The sequence below is a fragment of the Callionymus lyra genome, chromosome 4 (assembly GCF_982586985.1).
Source record: "Callionymus lyra chromosome 4, fCalLyr1.hap1.1, whole genome shotgun sequence".
In the NCBI taxonomy this organism is placed as follows: domain Eukaryota; kingdom Metazoa; phylum Chordata; class Actinopteri; order Syngnathiformes; family Callionymidae; genus Callionymus; species Callionymus lyra.
The window spans coordinates 18,673,370-18,687,976 of record NC_141821.1 but is presented as its reverse complement, the minus strand read 5'-3'; the positions used below and the strand labels follow the sequence as shown (position 1 = coordinate 18,687,976).

The window sequence follows — 14,607 nt, the reverse complement described above, 5'->3', positions numbered from 1 at the left end:
TCGTGCGGTGTTATCTCGCCACTGCAACCAGACTGTTTAGTCGCTCAGGTTTAAAGAAACCTCTCGACGTTCACATCTTTTACACCTTCCGACGATGAGCTTAAAAAAAACAACCACGTGTCGTGACTAGGCAGGAGTCAAAAGCTCCGTTTTAATCCTTTTTCCACCAAAGCAAGGAAGAGAGAAAACTTGGGAGGCAATTAAACGCGCGAGGACGCCTCTGATTGGTGGAGCGCCTGACAGCGAGCACGGTCGCGGGGAGAGGGAGCGACGACAGGCGCCGGAGCCACATTGACGCTGAAGTGTTGCTGAACACCCCAAAAAAGCTCCATTGTTCACTCCTGGCTGGAGAGAGTCACAGCTGCGGTCGCTGCTCGAGGAAACAATGTATTGCAGGTTCGTGTCTGTTGCGACAGAAATGTGGATGATTTGAATTATAATTTCTCGACCAATGACAACTGTTGTTGTTTTTTTATTATCCTAGTATATCATGGTTAGTGAGGTAGATGGTGATTTGTTTTAGGAGATCATTGATTTTTTTTATTTTTTTATTTTTATTTCTTCTATAATTTGCTGCGGACTACAGGCCTGTTTGCTGTAACCGCTGGTCATCTGAAGAGAGGCTCGATGGGAAAACTGTCATCATCACCGGAGCAAACACCGGGATAGGGAAGGAGACAGCCAGGGATCTGGCCAGGAGAGGTATTTTTTTCTAATTTTTTAAAACTTTTGTCACTTATTTTCCCCCACAGAAACTTGATAGATATTTGAATGAATGCACCCCCCTCACCCCCAACTACTCCCAATGGAATTATGGCCTCTGGTAGATTAGCAGATTTAAAGCTGGGTGGCGTGACAAGTACCAGCCAAAGAATCAACTTTAATCCCCTCCATTCTTAATTCATACGAACGCCTCTGACGCCCCTGGTTTAATTTTGGGTGGAAAAAAAAACAAAACATGATTCATTTCATCCTCTATCCTTTAATGACGGGACGTTAAGAGCTAGAAAAACAAAATGTTGTTTAACCAAATGACACTGATGGAAGACAGACAAGCCATTAAGGGACAGAGGGAGCATTGTCTGCTCCGCTCCCGAGCCAGACAGCCAACAAAAGGAAAAGATGGGAGAGTGCACACACTCACACACACTCACTCACACACACACACACACACAACACACACACACTCAGATAAGAAAAACTGTCCCTTCATGTGCAATGATTCAGTTTGTTCATTCATCTTGAAAAGCCCAGTATGAAATCCACCGCCAGGTTTGTGGATTTTTTATAGATTTTTATGGATTTTTCCTCGTCGTGCATTAGAAGCAATTACAAATGAATAAAGTTCAATTAGCAGCGTCACATCACCGCGAGTGGAAACCAATCCCTGACAGAATGAAGTTTGCTCAGCTGGGTAATTCGCCCGAATGATATCAGCACCTTTCTGGGAAATCCAATAAGTCGGGCCGTGATTCGATTTTCTCGTGATTCACGGGGGAGGATTTTTTTAATCCTTCATCCTCCATACGAAAACAATTGTTTGACGTAATGCAAGCTCTGCAGGGTTGAACCCATCCTGTCCTGCTCAGGAAATCCATCCTTTGACGGTTACCACGGCGATGTAGTGAGAAAAATCAAAGACTCAAACTGACACAGAGGTTCTCCATCCCAGTGTTTCTGTCGTCTCTTGACGGAGTTGCCGTGGATAGTTTTGATGGAGGACTCATTAGATGTTGCGTCACAGACGGGGTTTGTTTATGTGAGGGCAGCACAGATGAAAAGAGACGCCTGTGAGCCGAAGACAATGAGAAGAAGATGAAAATTGTTTAGAAACAGGCACAGACTCAAAATAGACTCATCAAGTGCAATGTTTCATTCACAACCGCGGCGTCTAAACTGTTTCTGAAGAAGGCCATGAGCCGTTATAACAAGAGTGATGTCAGTCAGGAGCTTGAATGAGATCACTTTCAATATAAGCGTGAATAATATCTATAACATTTTTAGCACAAGATTGAAAACTTCTTTAGGGACAGAAAAGGACAAACATCTTCATTGTTTTCATCAACACTTAGCAGCGTTACTTTGTGTTGTTGTCATTTGACTTGTCATTTAAAGTAAAACAATTCTGCTTGTTTAACAAGGTTCCAATGTTTCCTCAAATTATTTTGTGAATTTCTTTTGTTAAATAGAGATAAATCTGTTTATTGTTTATATTTATATAATAATTAAAATAATTTCTTTCATAATCATTTTTTTTCTCTGAAAATATGGACTTGTTTGTCTAGATGCCAACTCTTCAAAATTTGATCTAAAAAATATTCAGTGTGAATTAAAATCTGTCAAACCAGACAAAAATAAATTCAGCTGGAAGTGAAGCCTTTCAAACTGTTTTTCTATAATATATATAATAATATAATAATGTATCAGAGACAATTTGTAGGAAAACAAATGTTTGTTGTTTTAGTTCTTTATATTCAGGCTAAAAAGAAACAAACTAAGAATGAATAATTTAATTAAATTTTCCACGGAAGTGTATTAAAATCTGACTGAAAAAAATATGAATTTAAAATATAAAATAACATATATTCCCATCTCAGCGTTTCAACAGGAGGTTCAAAGAAAGGCAACATGATTCAAGCAACAGATGGACCTGCTTTCACAGAACGCCTCTTTGTCCAGGTGCTCGTATAATCATGGCCTGCCGAGACCTGGAGAGGGCGGAGGAGGCGCGGGCGGAGATTCTGGAGGACACCGGAAATGAGAACGTGGTGATCAGGAAATTGGATCTTTCTGACACAAGGTCCATTCGAGCGTTCGCCGATCTGATCAACAAAGGTAGCGCGAGGCACGTTCAATGGATATTCGACGAAGGTCTGACGTCTTGCCTTGGATTTCAGAGGAGAAACAAGTGAACATACTCATCAACAACGCCGGCATCATGATGTGCCCGTACTCCAAGACTCTGGACGGGTTCGAGATGCAGCTGGGCGTCAATCATTTGGGTAATGTTTTCTATTTTTTAGTTTTTAGCTCTCATGGCGTCATCTGCAGCTGGTTTGAGCTTAATCAGCATTTAAACCTTCAACTAAAGACTCAATAAATCCATTTGTAGAAAAAGATAAAGCATTTTCCTCACCATTGTGCACACATTGTAATCTGGTGGAAGGAAATTGAGCTGATGCACAGACTCAGAGAGGAGATAATTCCTCGCCTGCAACAAAGAACTGAAGATAATTTAAATGGATCAGTTGAGAACACCATGGAAAACACATGTAATTATCTATGTAATCTAGGAGAAGAGTCTGGAAACTGAATGTGTTGTCCATCAACCCTGAAAGCATAAAAGATTAACTTCGTTAATTAGTAAATATGTTTATTTCTGGGTTTTTTTCAGGTGTTTTCAAGGTATATTTTTACAGTAAAGCAAATGATTTATTCCCACAAGATCGGTTATAACTTACTATCCGTCAGGTATGTTTTAATTATGATCTCATTGACTTCTTTTTAATTTTAAACAAACGTATTTAAAGATAACTCGTCAAGTGTAGTGAATATAGGGTTAAATTTGATCAGAACGACCAGCGCTCTGGTTATAACAAATATTACAATGTAATATTTTAAGAATATACCTCCAATAATGAAGCACCACCTTTGAGTCTTAGTCCAAAGGAAAGTATTCAATTTACGTGGATAATAATTTATTAATTGGCCTTATAAATTAATTTTGAAACACTAGTTTGAATCGATCTCATTAACTAAAGTGACTACTTGTTGTCGTGATTAATGTTCTTTACTGAGTAAGAGTAAACTGAGTAAATTGATTGTACAAAAATCTGACAAATTGTAAAGGCAACGGACGTACTTTTTATAGGATTTATGGAAAGAAACAAAGAGAAAAGGGAGAACAGTTAAGGAAAATGGAATGGAATGATGATGCTTTGATATCATGGAAGGAACAATAGTAACTAATGAGGAAGCAATAAGGCCTTTTTAAGCCGTTTAAGCCATTTGGCTTCTCTTTACCTGAAAATATTTTATTGAAAAAGAAAATGACATTTAATTCCCTGAAAGTCATCTGTTGGTTCTGGTTCTCTGTGGTCGTACTGGTTCTCCGGCCATGTGTGGAGCCGGCCTTTGGATGCCAGAAGATTGATGGGGGAGGGTTTTCATTCCAAAGTCGTAAAACGAGGACTTTGGTGTTTCAGTGGAAGCAAAATCAAACATGAAGGACTTCACTGCACAAGTAAATTATCTTAACTCTTGGATATAGGTTTTAATAGATTTCATTTTTATGGATTGTTTTTGTGGGATTTTTAAGTTTCATAATATCAGTGTTGAATTTTACATTAATTATATAATTAAAACAAAACTTTGATTCATTCATGTCTGTAGAGTTAAATAACTTTTGAACACATTAGATAGTTTAACATCGGAATCTTCTTTCACGAAACATGTAGTATTTATTTTCAACCGCTTACTTTTGTCATGGCAAGGAGAACAAGACTAGTAAGCTTGTCTTTAAATATATTTATTGGGGGAAAAAACTATTTAACAGATCTAAGATCAGTGGTAGATTCAGGTTTAGTTGCAACTCATGTTACAATAGAATGCTTTTATATTTCATTAAATAAAGAGGAGAGATTGGATGATGAAAAAGAAATGTATTATTATTATTTTTTAACCCCGCACGACTATTGAGGAGGTTAAAAGTTAAAATTTACTTACATTTATTTGAATATTAATCTGTATATTTAATTATTTTTTTTATTTTTTTCACAATTATCTTTTTATTTATTCCATGGGACAAAACATACTTAAAAAAGGAAAAGTATAAAAAGGATGTAGCAAACTTTAACAGATGAACAAGGAACGAATTGATCAGATTAATATCTATTTTCTCTACTTTGATCCAACCACATGAGTCGCTCATCTTACAAAATGATTTCCATCTAAAATGATGCCCAATAACGCGTGATGTTCCAGGTTGATGAAAATTTCCCTGCCAGGCTCTTCTGTGTAAGAGGTGTCAGTGTCACTCTCTGGTCTAATCATTAGTTTTCCTCCATGCTGGTATTTTTATCTTGACTGGAACAAGCTGTGCCAGAACACGCTCGCCCACACACACATGTGATCACTAACACGGTGGGGAGCACATATATTCTAGCTGAAATGGTAAACTTCCTTTTCGCTCCACATATTTCTCTCTACCGACATAAGGGGCAGGAAATTTACAACAATCGTGGGAACTATTCCATTGTCAGGCATGACGTAGGTCAGGGGCCCCGAAATGAACATGAGGGATAGTTGGTGTGAAAGTAAGAGGCACCATAAAGTAGAAGTAGAAGAACTAGAAGTAGAAATAACTACTTAGTTTACTTTTTCCAATGTAAAAAAAAAAAAATTGAAAAAAGGTCATTTTAATTCAATGATTCGATAACAATAAATGAAACCTTTCAATTTACAAATGATTTATTTGAATTATTAAAAAAACAATCTGATGGCACTGATTTACTTAGGTAGACTGTCACTGAAAAACGGTGGATTCAGTGAAGGTGATGTGTGATTTTGTGGCGATCAAACGTTAAAATGCTAGACAATGTGGTTTTAAATTCATATTTCTCATGCGTAACAAAGACCCGAAAATAACATGCGTTGGTCTGATATAATAGGGGTTGATTAAGTATCGATGTGCTGGTGAAGCTTCATGAAACAGTGTCATGTTGTTTAGAGGTCAGTAGGTGGCGCCATTAGTTTAAAAATGATGTGGTGTTTCATTAGAACAATTGTTCAAAACAAAGGAACATAGTGCAGAGACCGCCATCTAGTGGACTCTGGAAATAATGACACTGCTTCATGAAGCTTCATCAGACCAGCACTACTTTTAACCCTTGTGTAATCTCAGGGTCAAGGTGACCCGAAGGCCCGGAAAACAACCTACCTGACTCCCAGAAATACATATGTGGTGGTAGATGTCGTTCATTTTGACCTAAAAGCAACACAAAAGACAATTACATTTGTTTTCAGGCCTTCGGGTCAGCATGACCCTCAGATAACACAAGGTTTAAGAACACATCCATCGAACATTCCATTTAGATTTAATCAGATACTGGCACAAAATATTTACTTTTGAAACTCTTCTGTAAGAATGAAAATAACTTAAACATCGATTTGAATAATAAAATGATCTTTAATCGCTCTTTGAACGTGTATCCATTGAAGTAGTTGCTGCTCAAAGAACCAACTAACGCATCAACTCTCCGTCCTTCAGGTCACTTTCTGTTGACGTATCTACTGCTGGACATCATCAAGTGGTCGTCGCCGGCCCGTATTGTTGTGGTGGCATCGGTCGCCCACACCTGGACCACGCTTCGACTAGACGACATCAACAGCGAGCACAGTTACGACACCATGAAGGCGTACGGTCAGAGCAAGCTCGCCAACGTCCTGTTTGCACGCTCGCTAGCCACGCTGCTGCGAGGTCAGTGTCTCGATCAGATCGTCACGACTTAGACGCAGTGGATCAGGTGTCAGTGAAGTCTTCTTACGATTTATAAAATGTGTTATATCAGTTGATAATGTGATGGATCATCATGTTACTAATGTGAGTGTGTGTTGGAGCAGATGGGAGTTGTTGTCCATCATGAATGTTAGCTTGGCTGATGTCTCTAGTGCTCGCTAACTTCCACTAGGGGGCGTCCAAGGACATAATTAGCCTTCCTTATTAGGTTCTTTGATTTTTTTTGTAATCACATTGAAATTTTGTGTTTCAGGTATTCAGTTGGCTTTGTTTAGTCATTATATATTTCTTGCTTTTTGTTGTAATGTCTGTTTGATGGATCTACTGACTCCTTCAAGAAGCTTCTTAAGACATTTTTATTTGTGCTTTTTCCTGATTTTCTGGGACTCCTGTGTTTGTCTTATGTTGTTTTATCCTTTTAGAGTTTTGAATTTGTAGGCATTTTTAACTGTGTATTGTTTTTGATTGTTAAAGCACTTTGTGACCCTGGTCTAGAGAGGCGCTTTACAAATAACTATTACTTACTTACGTCTATATGGCCACCATTAGTTGCACGAAGCACATCGAGACAGTCCTCGATCTCTTGCCATTTTCGCTGAAGCAGAGCCTCTTGAATGGAGGAAATGATATCAGAAATTCAAGTCAGTAATGTCCCGTCGCTTTGTTGGATAAAACATATCTTCCATATAACCCCAGAGAGGGTTCCATCCCTTCCAAACCACCGTCTGGAAATGTTTGACTGAGGAACCAATAATGTGTTGGAGCACCATCTTTCTGGAAAACTTTTAAAAACTTTTGTTGGAGGTAATTTAGTTGTGGTGCCACTTATTCGGTCAGTAGATCGAGGTAAGCTTTTGCAGTAATTGGTGCCTCGTGGCAAAAGAAATGACCAACTCTTGGATGACTCCTCACATTTAATTCTGTGAAGCTCCTCAGTCACATGGGCGTGTTTTGATCCCTGGATTCTAACACATTTTTTGAAACATGGTGGCATCCTCACTGAAACAAACTCACCTGAGTGGAGTTTGTCGAAATAAACCCTGATACCATGAAACACAACATTTCAATTTCTTAGCAAACTCTTAGTAAGATGTTAGAGTGGTTGGCTTGTAGCCTGAGGAGTTGTGGGTTGAATCCCATCTCCGGTTGGGGTTTGTGGTTTCGTGTCTCAGAGCAACACACTTTACCCTGATTGGTCCTGATGGTTGAGCTGAGTTGTGATTGTGTGTGTGAATGGGTTTGAGTTCTGTATAACCACTTTAAAACTTACCAAACAAATCTGGTTAAAGGGCAACTAGTGTGAAAACTAGTGATGGTCTGATGAAGCTTCATGAAGCAGTGTCATTATTTTCTGAGCCCACTAGATGGCTGTCTCTTCACTATTTTCCTTTGTTTTGAAAGAAACATCACATCATTTTTAAATAAAATTTAACTAATTGCACCACCTTCTGGCCTCCAAGCGACATGACACTGCTTCATGAGGCATCACCAGCACATCACTAGTAAAAACCAAACCCTCCTGACTCACTCACATGTTTCAAATGTCAAGTCTTCCTCTCCAAGATGCAGTAAGTCTCTCATCATGACCATGTTTTGAACTTATTACTTTATAAAGTTTCCCCCCCGTTTGAAATCTCGGCAAACAAGAGGTTACGAGAGCAGAGCACATTATGACATAATAATGGCTACACTCCTCCTTCAGCCAGCTGTAATCATGCCCCACTTTGTTTATACAATGAGTCCCTTGGAGGTTGAGACTGACGGATTTGTAGACGCGTAGTGACAAACCTCTATATTTGACCAATCAGAGCAGAGTGGGTGTGGTTATGGTAAACAACTGTACAATTTTTAATTGTAAAAATACTTCATGGACACCCTGTATCTTCTCCACCCTACATGTGCGCTGCAGGTACTGGGGTGAGTGTGTTCTCTTTGCACCCGGGGGTCGTGCAGTCGGACCTGTGGAGGCACCAGCATCAGTGCATCCAGGTCGCAGTGAAGATCTTCAGGGTTTTCACCAAGACCCCCGTGGAGGGGGCTCAGACCACCATCTTCTGTGCTGTGGAGCCTGGTCTGGAGAGTCGAAGTGGCGAATACTTCAGGTTGCTCACGATTTCAGTGGATGCTTCTGTATTTTACTGGAGTTTGTTCTGAGGATACGTGCGACTTTTCTGTTTTCAGCGACTGCGCCCCGGCCAGCTGCTCCAGAGCAGCTTCAGATGACGCGCTGGCCCAGAGTCTGTGGGACATCAGCTGCAACATGCTCGGCATCACCTGGCGGTGAAGAGAGAGAGGAACAGGACAAGAGCATCATCACTAGTCAAACAGCGCTGCTAAGCACTTTCATGAAAGGAATACCGTCACGGTTAATGTAGTGCACAGTATGAAGTGTAGTCGTGTGAGTAACTATCATCCTTTGGTCCAAAACAATCATTCTGCCTTCTTAGGATGATGTTGCTCTGAAATAGATCAAACTAAAAATGATATATTACTTTCGTGACGATGTAGCTGTTGTTTTGTTATACAAAATCACTTCCTAATACAAATTCCTATCGAGAATCCCATCGTTGTTCTTAAGGTTTTAATGCTTATACTGTATGTAATTACAGGTCTGCTGTCAGAAGTGCTGAGTTTCGTGTTTCATTTCCAGTGCGCTTTTTTTTTTGTTTAAAACACACGTCAATGCAAGACATTCCGATGGCCTACTAAGAGATGATTTATGTTCATGTTTAAAAGAGAAGTCTGTAAGGTTTGTTCAATATTTCCATTCATGTCATTGTTTAAACAAGTTTTTCCAAAACAATCTCGAGTCTTATGATGTTCTCTATAGCATGACTGAACTCAGAACATTGTTACCTTATAGAGAGTTTTCTTTTATTTAAAGTGTGTGACAGTCTATTTACTTTTATAAATACTGTGCAAATAAACACGCTACACTGGATATTTGGATGTTTAAGTCGCTGTATGTGTCAATAGCAGGAAAAGCAACATATAAGTAAATAAGATTATTTATTACCCTGTTCTGCTCCTTTAAATTGAATATAAATGTATATAATAAGTAAAAACATGCCTTTAGAACAGATGTTAATGTCTGTTTCATGATTTTGTTAATGTAATGTGGGGAGTGACTGCAACTCAACAGGTCTGACGGAACAATAATTTAAGGTTTAACTAAATAATAGGTTGGAGGACCAAATGTTTCATGATTAGATGGATGGATGGATGGATGGATAGATGGATAGATGGATGGATGGATGGATGGATGGATGGATGGATGGATGGATGGATGGATGGATGGATGGATGGATGGATGGATAGATGGATAGATGGATAGATGGATAGATAGATAGATAGATAGATAGATAGATAGATAGATAGCTAAACCTTCACTATAATAATAATTATAATAATAAGACAACAATAATAAAAACTAATAAAATAGCAATACTTACGAGAGGGAGTACTAATTAAATTAATTATTATTTTACATTAAACGATATCATTCACAATTAAACCTTAACCAATAAATAGTAACAGTTAGTGGGTGATTTGTATCTAGTACAGCGTCTGATATAGAGACACCGGTTATTGACGTGTTAATTCATGTAATGACACGCCTGACCTGTAAGTGTCGCTGTGGGGGAATACACAAGTCTTAGGACATTTTCTGCTGCGCATGCGCCAGTTAAATCTACGTCAGCTTAGACGCTAAGAATCCTTCAGAGAGACGTGTCCATCTCTTCTTCTCTCCTCCACAGCCTCGGCTCAGACACGGTGAGCTCCTAACTTCAGCTATTCTAGTGTTTATTTGATACAATATTATTGTTGTTATTGTTATGTAGCTTAAACATATTTCATAATAGAGACCAGACGATCCGTTTCTTTCCACGTCTACGGTGATACTAGCAACTGACCTTCCTTATTTTGATTTCTTAGTGGATATATATATATTTAAAAATGATTGTTTGTTGATAATACTTCATCTATGTTAACTTTTAAACAGATCGTAGTTGATTTTTACTGATCAAAACTTCAATCTGTGAAGTCAACGTCAGCACTGTTAGCAACCCAATGCTAATGCTAACTGTTGCTAACACCGACATATTTCTCGTGTGCAGCCCAAACAAACATCATGGATCAAGTCATGCAGTTCGTGGAGCCCAGTCGGCAGTTCGTCAAGGACTCCATCAGGCTGGTCAAGAGATGCACCAAACCGGACAGAAAGGGTGAGTTTGTCACACAGGCAGCTGTGGTCGAGCGGCTGACGTGGACGTGTTGTTTTTTGTTTTTTTTTCTGACTCTTGAATATTTTCTTCTTCTTCTCCTCCTCAGAGTTCCAGAAGATCGCCATGGCCACAGCGATCGGGTTCGCCATCATGGGTTTCATCGGTTTCTTCGTCAAGCTCATCCACATTCCCATCAACAACATCATTGTGTAAGTACCAAAATGTGTATTTTATTTACACTTGAGTAAAAGTAAAACTTGCTTGTTTATACGCCTTAAAATCCTTCAGTGAAGTCGAAGGTGCAGAAATAAATATCTGAAAGGGATATTACTGTATCATTATTGCAAGAGCCACAGAGAGTATTTGTTATCCAAGAAAGTTGCAATGTTGTCAAAACGATGAGGAAAAAATACAATCAAAAGTTGAGAAATGCAAAAAAAATATAACTTGCCAGTTAGCTGCTCTCAGCATGGATATATTTGACGTAGCAAACTTTCAACATTATTTTACTTTGGTTTAAAAGTACAAAACTCTTTTTTTTTTTTTCCACAGTGAATCAATACAACTGAAATGTATTTAAACATGTTTAAAATATTATTTCTACTCATAAAATTAATACACAATATAAAGCCAAATAAAAAGACATAACCAAAGCTGTAGTAAAAATCAATTTTTTAATTATTCATTTGGTAGCTAATGATATCCTGATAGTCGTGACAATACACAATATATAAGCCCCTTTAGCAACACGGAAAATTAAACGTTCATAGTCTCTAGCTACGTTGCTCCTAAGCTTTGGAACGATCTCCCTCCGTGTTTGATGATCTACTGACTCAACATCTTAAGACATTTTTATTTGTTCAGGCTTTGCCCTGATTTTCTGTAACTCCTGTGTTTGTCTTATGTGTCTTATAAAGTATATATTTTAACTGTGTATTGTTTTTGATTGTTCAAGCGCTCTACAAATAGCCATTACTTACTTTATCTCACTTTTGTTTTACGTTATCAACAGAACTCATGAAATCTATAATGTCGATCAATGTTCTCCTGATGTTTGTTTCCCATATTCAGTGATTGACTCGTCTCTAACTTTTGCTGTCTCTGTCTTTCAGTGGTGGTTAAAGACTTGGAACTTTTTTTGGAGAATCCTGGGATGGTGTAATTGGGCTGGAGACTGAAGAGATGACATTTATACATTCTGTTGACATTTGTATTTCATGATGTAAATAAAAAAAACAACCCCAAATTTGATTGTTTTTAATAATGGCTTATGATCACGAAATGTAATTTTTCATGACCAAAACCAGAAAGTTGAAGCCCTCCTGTGGCAAGATGCAGAAAAAGCAGTTTGCAAAAGGAGCCAGATATTCCCTAAAAAAAAATCTTATACAAATCTGTATACATTTACATTCACTAAATTTCCCTTCATAGTGATGTTTCCCTCTGAAAAGTCTATGGGTCTTGAAGGCACAGTTTATAGACTATAAGAAAAGGCATCATGGAAATAACCAAAAATGTTTCACTCAGGAGTTGCTCTCGGTTTACAGATTCCCATGCTCCATATAAGAGGTTGGTCTGTTGTCACGGTAACCATCTTCCTGGCTTCTCCAGGGGCCACTGGCTCGTAGGTATTGGAGGTGCTGACAAGTTCCCCAAACTTTAGGACCTGATTATCTGGAAATGAGGAACAAACAAACCCATGATGACGTTTACATTTTATCAGTGATGGATTCAGATAAAAAAGGAATATCCAACAGTTAAGGAAAGGTTTAATCTGTTGCCATGTAACTAAAAACAATGCGTTCGTTCATTTTTGATCAATGTTGATCACACGCGTCTTTGAAGTGCAATTCTCAATATGACCACTAGGTTCCGCCAAAAGGTCGCAGCAGCAGAAACGAGTGTAGGTGACGTTGCGCTGATGTTGGCGAGAGAAACGCACGTTTCCCGGCTCCTTTGAATTTTTTTTAATTCATATTTGTTGATAACAATCTTGTAGTCTCCCTCACTATGAGCTAAGTGAAGTATGAATAAGTATTTGGATATTCCTGCATTTAAGGTGTAAACCCTGCACACAGTGGTGAGAATAGTCTGACAATGAACGTGTTTATGGTTGTATTGTTGAAGACAAACATGCATTAACTGATCTAAAATTGGCAATTAATTAAGCCTGAGCCTCAAAGGAAGAATGTCGTGTGTGGTTACTGAGCCGTGGAGAGAATACAATCATTTGAATCCAGTCTGGACACACACACACACCATCTTGGTAGTTAATGAAGTGCTAACAAATTCGCTCAAAGCAAATGTGCCACTAATAGGAAGAAGGAAGTCAAATATGCACTTTTTAATGATCCATTTTCGAAGAGCTCCTAATGCCCTCTCCTCGTGAGAGGCTCTGTTTGTTTCCCATTTCGAACGTCAGGGAACATCTGCTGCAGGAATATCTCTCTTTACAACAGCATATTAGGACCCCCACTGTTTGGTTTCACTCACAATACGACCCCGGAGAGCTGGGAAAGCTGGCGATAAGAAAAGTTAGTCAAGGCGGAGTAGAATAACGATGAATGGACTTCATCGCAATTGGAAACAGTGACCTCGAGTGGTCAAGGCAGAAACTACACAAATGCAAAATAAATGACTGATTTCTCATTTGTTTCATCCGAAAGACAACCTTCATCTTATTCATCCCTTCTATCTCCGTGGGGTTTTGAGAGGATCCTGGAAACAATGTGAAGGATCAGAGCCCCGAGTGTCTCCAACACAGTCAGAACTAATTGGCCCAGGTGAGATTTTGTTTCCAATAATGTGGGTCTCCTCCAGATTTCGGTTTCCTTGAAACACTGAGCCTCTGAAGCTCTATGAGGCAGCAGTAAATGAAAGATTCACAAACTTTTGCTTGTATGAGTTACGTTATCATGGCCCGTTTGGAAGTTTTTGTTTACAACAGAAGCCTTTTTTTGACTTGATGTTATTCATCTTCACATCATTTTTGCGTGGGCTTCATTTGCTGCTAGATATTTAACTATATAATGATCCAGAGGAACACATTTGTTTCTCCATGTATCCAATATCTGAAGATGAATCCAAGTTTTACCCTCATTTTATCATTTTACTTAATAAAAAGAAGACTCAATATGTTATGAAGTGGAGTGTGTTTTGAGCTCATATTATGATTTCTCCAGTAATATAATACTGGCATTTTATTTGATTCATAACTCAAATAAATGTATGTTTTCATGTGTAACGATGTAGTATTTTGTTTAGAAGATTTGTGAAGATTTCATGATACAATCTAATATTTTCCACAACAATTTATGCTCCGTCCAGTTTAATAATCACATGCAGATCGGTTTATTTTAGAGCAGAGCGCCATCTAGTGGCTCATGAAACCTCACCACTACTATTAAAAGATATTTTCGGATTCGAAGGGTATTGCTCGCAAACTCAGTGTTTTGTCTTTCTATTGCTTATTTTGTGTATTATCTTATTTCATTCTGTACGGACGCCACAAACAATTTCAATGTTGCTTTTACGACACTAGGAAAATTGATCCATGTCTTATTGCTTCAAGTCTTCTCTACGATAGTCTCAGGTTATGTGATTGACATATTTAAATGGCAGCGTTAAAAGGGATGAACATGTCTGCACTGAACTTACGTTGATTTGAATGTAAGAAGGAAAAGTGCTTTGTGTCATGCACTGATTCTGATCATCATTTTTTCTCATCATTTTCTGGGCCCAAGTGAACGACCGTTTTAGTAGGAAATCCACTCTTTTCTTTGTGGTTACATTCCACACCTACCTACATTTGCTGCTCTCTAAGAAGGTCTGGTTTGAAAAGATATCACAATTCTAGGGCCATAC

At 38.5% G+C, this 14,607-nt stretch overlaps 3 protein-coding genes across 4 annotated transcripts in view; 2 read left to right on the top strand and 1 right to left on the bottom strand.

Moving 5' to 3' along the window:
• The first annotated feature begins 221 nt into the window (after positions 1–221).
• On the top strand, positions 222–9,458 carry LOC148081980 (retinol dehydrogenase 12). Its single transcript, XM_087789053.1, has 7 exons — positions 222–396; positions 587–702; positions 2,680–2,835; positions 2,898–3,002; positions 6,269–6,478; positions 8,427–8,619; positions 8,699–9,458. The coding sequence occupies exons 1-7, from the start codon at positions 386–388 to the stop codon at positions 8,799–8,801; spliced, it is 894 nt and encodes a 297-aa protein (XP_087645179.1). The 5' UTR covers positions 222–385; the 3' UTR covers positions 8,802–9,458.
• A 749-nt stretch (positions 9,459–10,207) lies between these two features.
• sec61g (SEC61 translocon subunit gamma) lies at positions 10,208–11,989 on the top strand. Of its 2 annotated transcripts, XM_087789123.1 has the most exons (4): positions 10,208–10,291; positions 10,636–10,743; positions 10,850–10,952; positions 11,856–11,989. In XM_087789123.1, the coding sequence occupies exons 2-4, from the start codon at positions 10,650–10,652 to the stop codon at positions 11,863–11,865; spliced, it is 207 nt and encodes a 68-aa protein (XP_087645249.1). In that variant the 5' UTR covers positions 10,208–10,291; positions 10,636–10,649; the 3' UTR covers positions 11,866–11,989. The 2 variants fall into 2 exon arrangements, with proteins under 2 accessions (XP_087645249.1, XP_087645251.1); XM_087789125.1 differs by lacking the exon at positions 11,856–11,989 and having other exon boundaries at positions 10,850–10,956.
• Positions 11,986–14,607, bottom strand: part of tpk1 (thiamin pyrophosphokinase 1) — a 52,008-nt gene continuing 49,386 nt past the window's right edge. Inside the window, exon 9 of the mRNA XM_087789111.1 lies at positions 11,986–12,417. Within this exon, the coding sequence (XP_087645237.1) occupies positions 12,263–12,417 (155 nt within the window). The 3' untranslated portion in view covers positions 11,986–12,262. The remainder of the gene's footprint in view (positions 12,418–14,607) is intronic.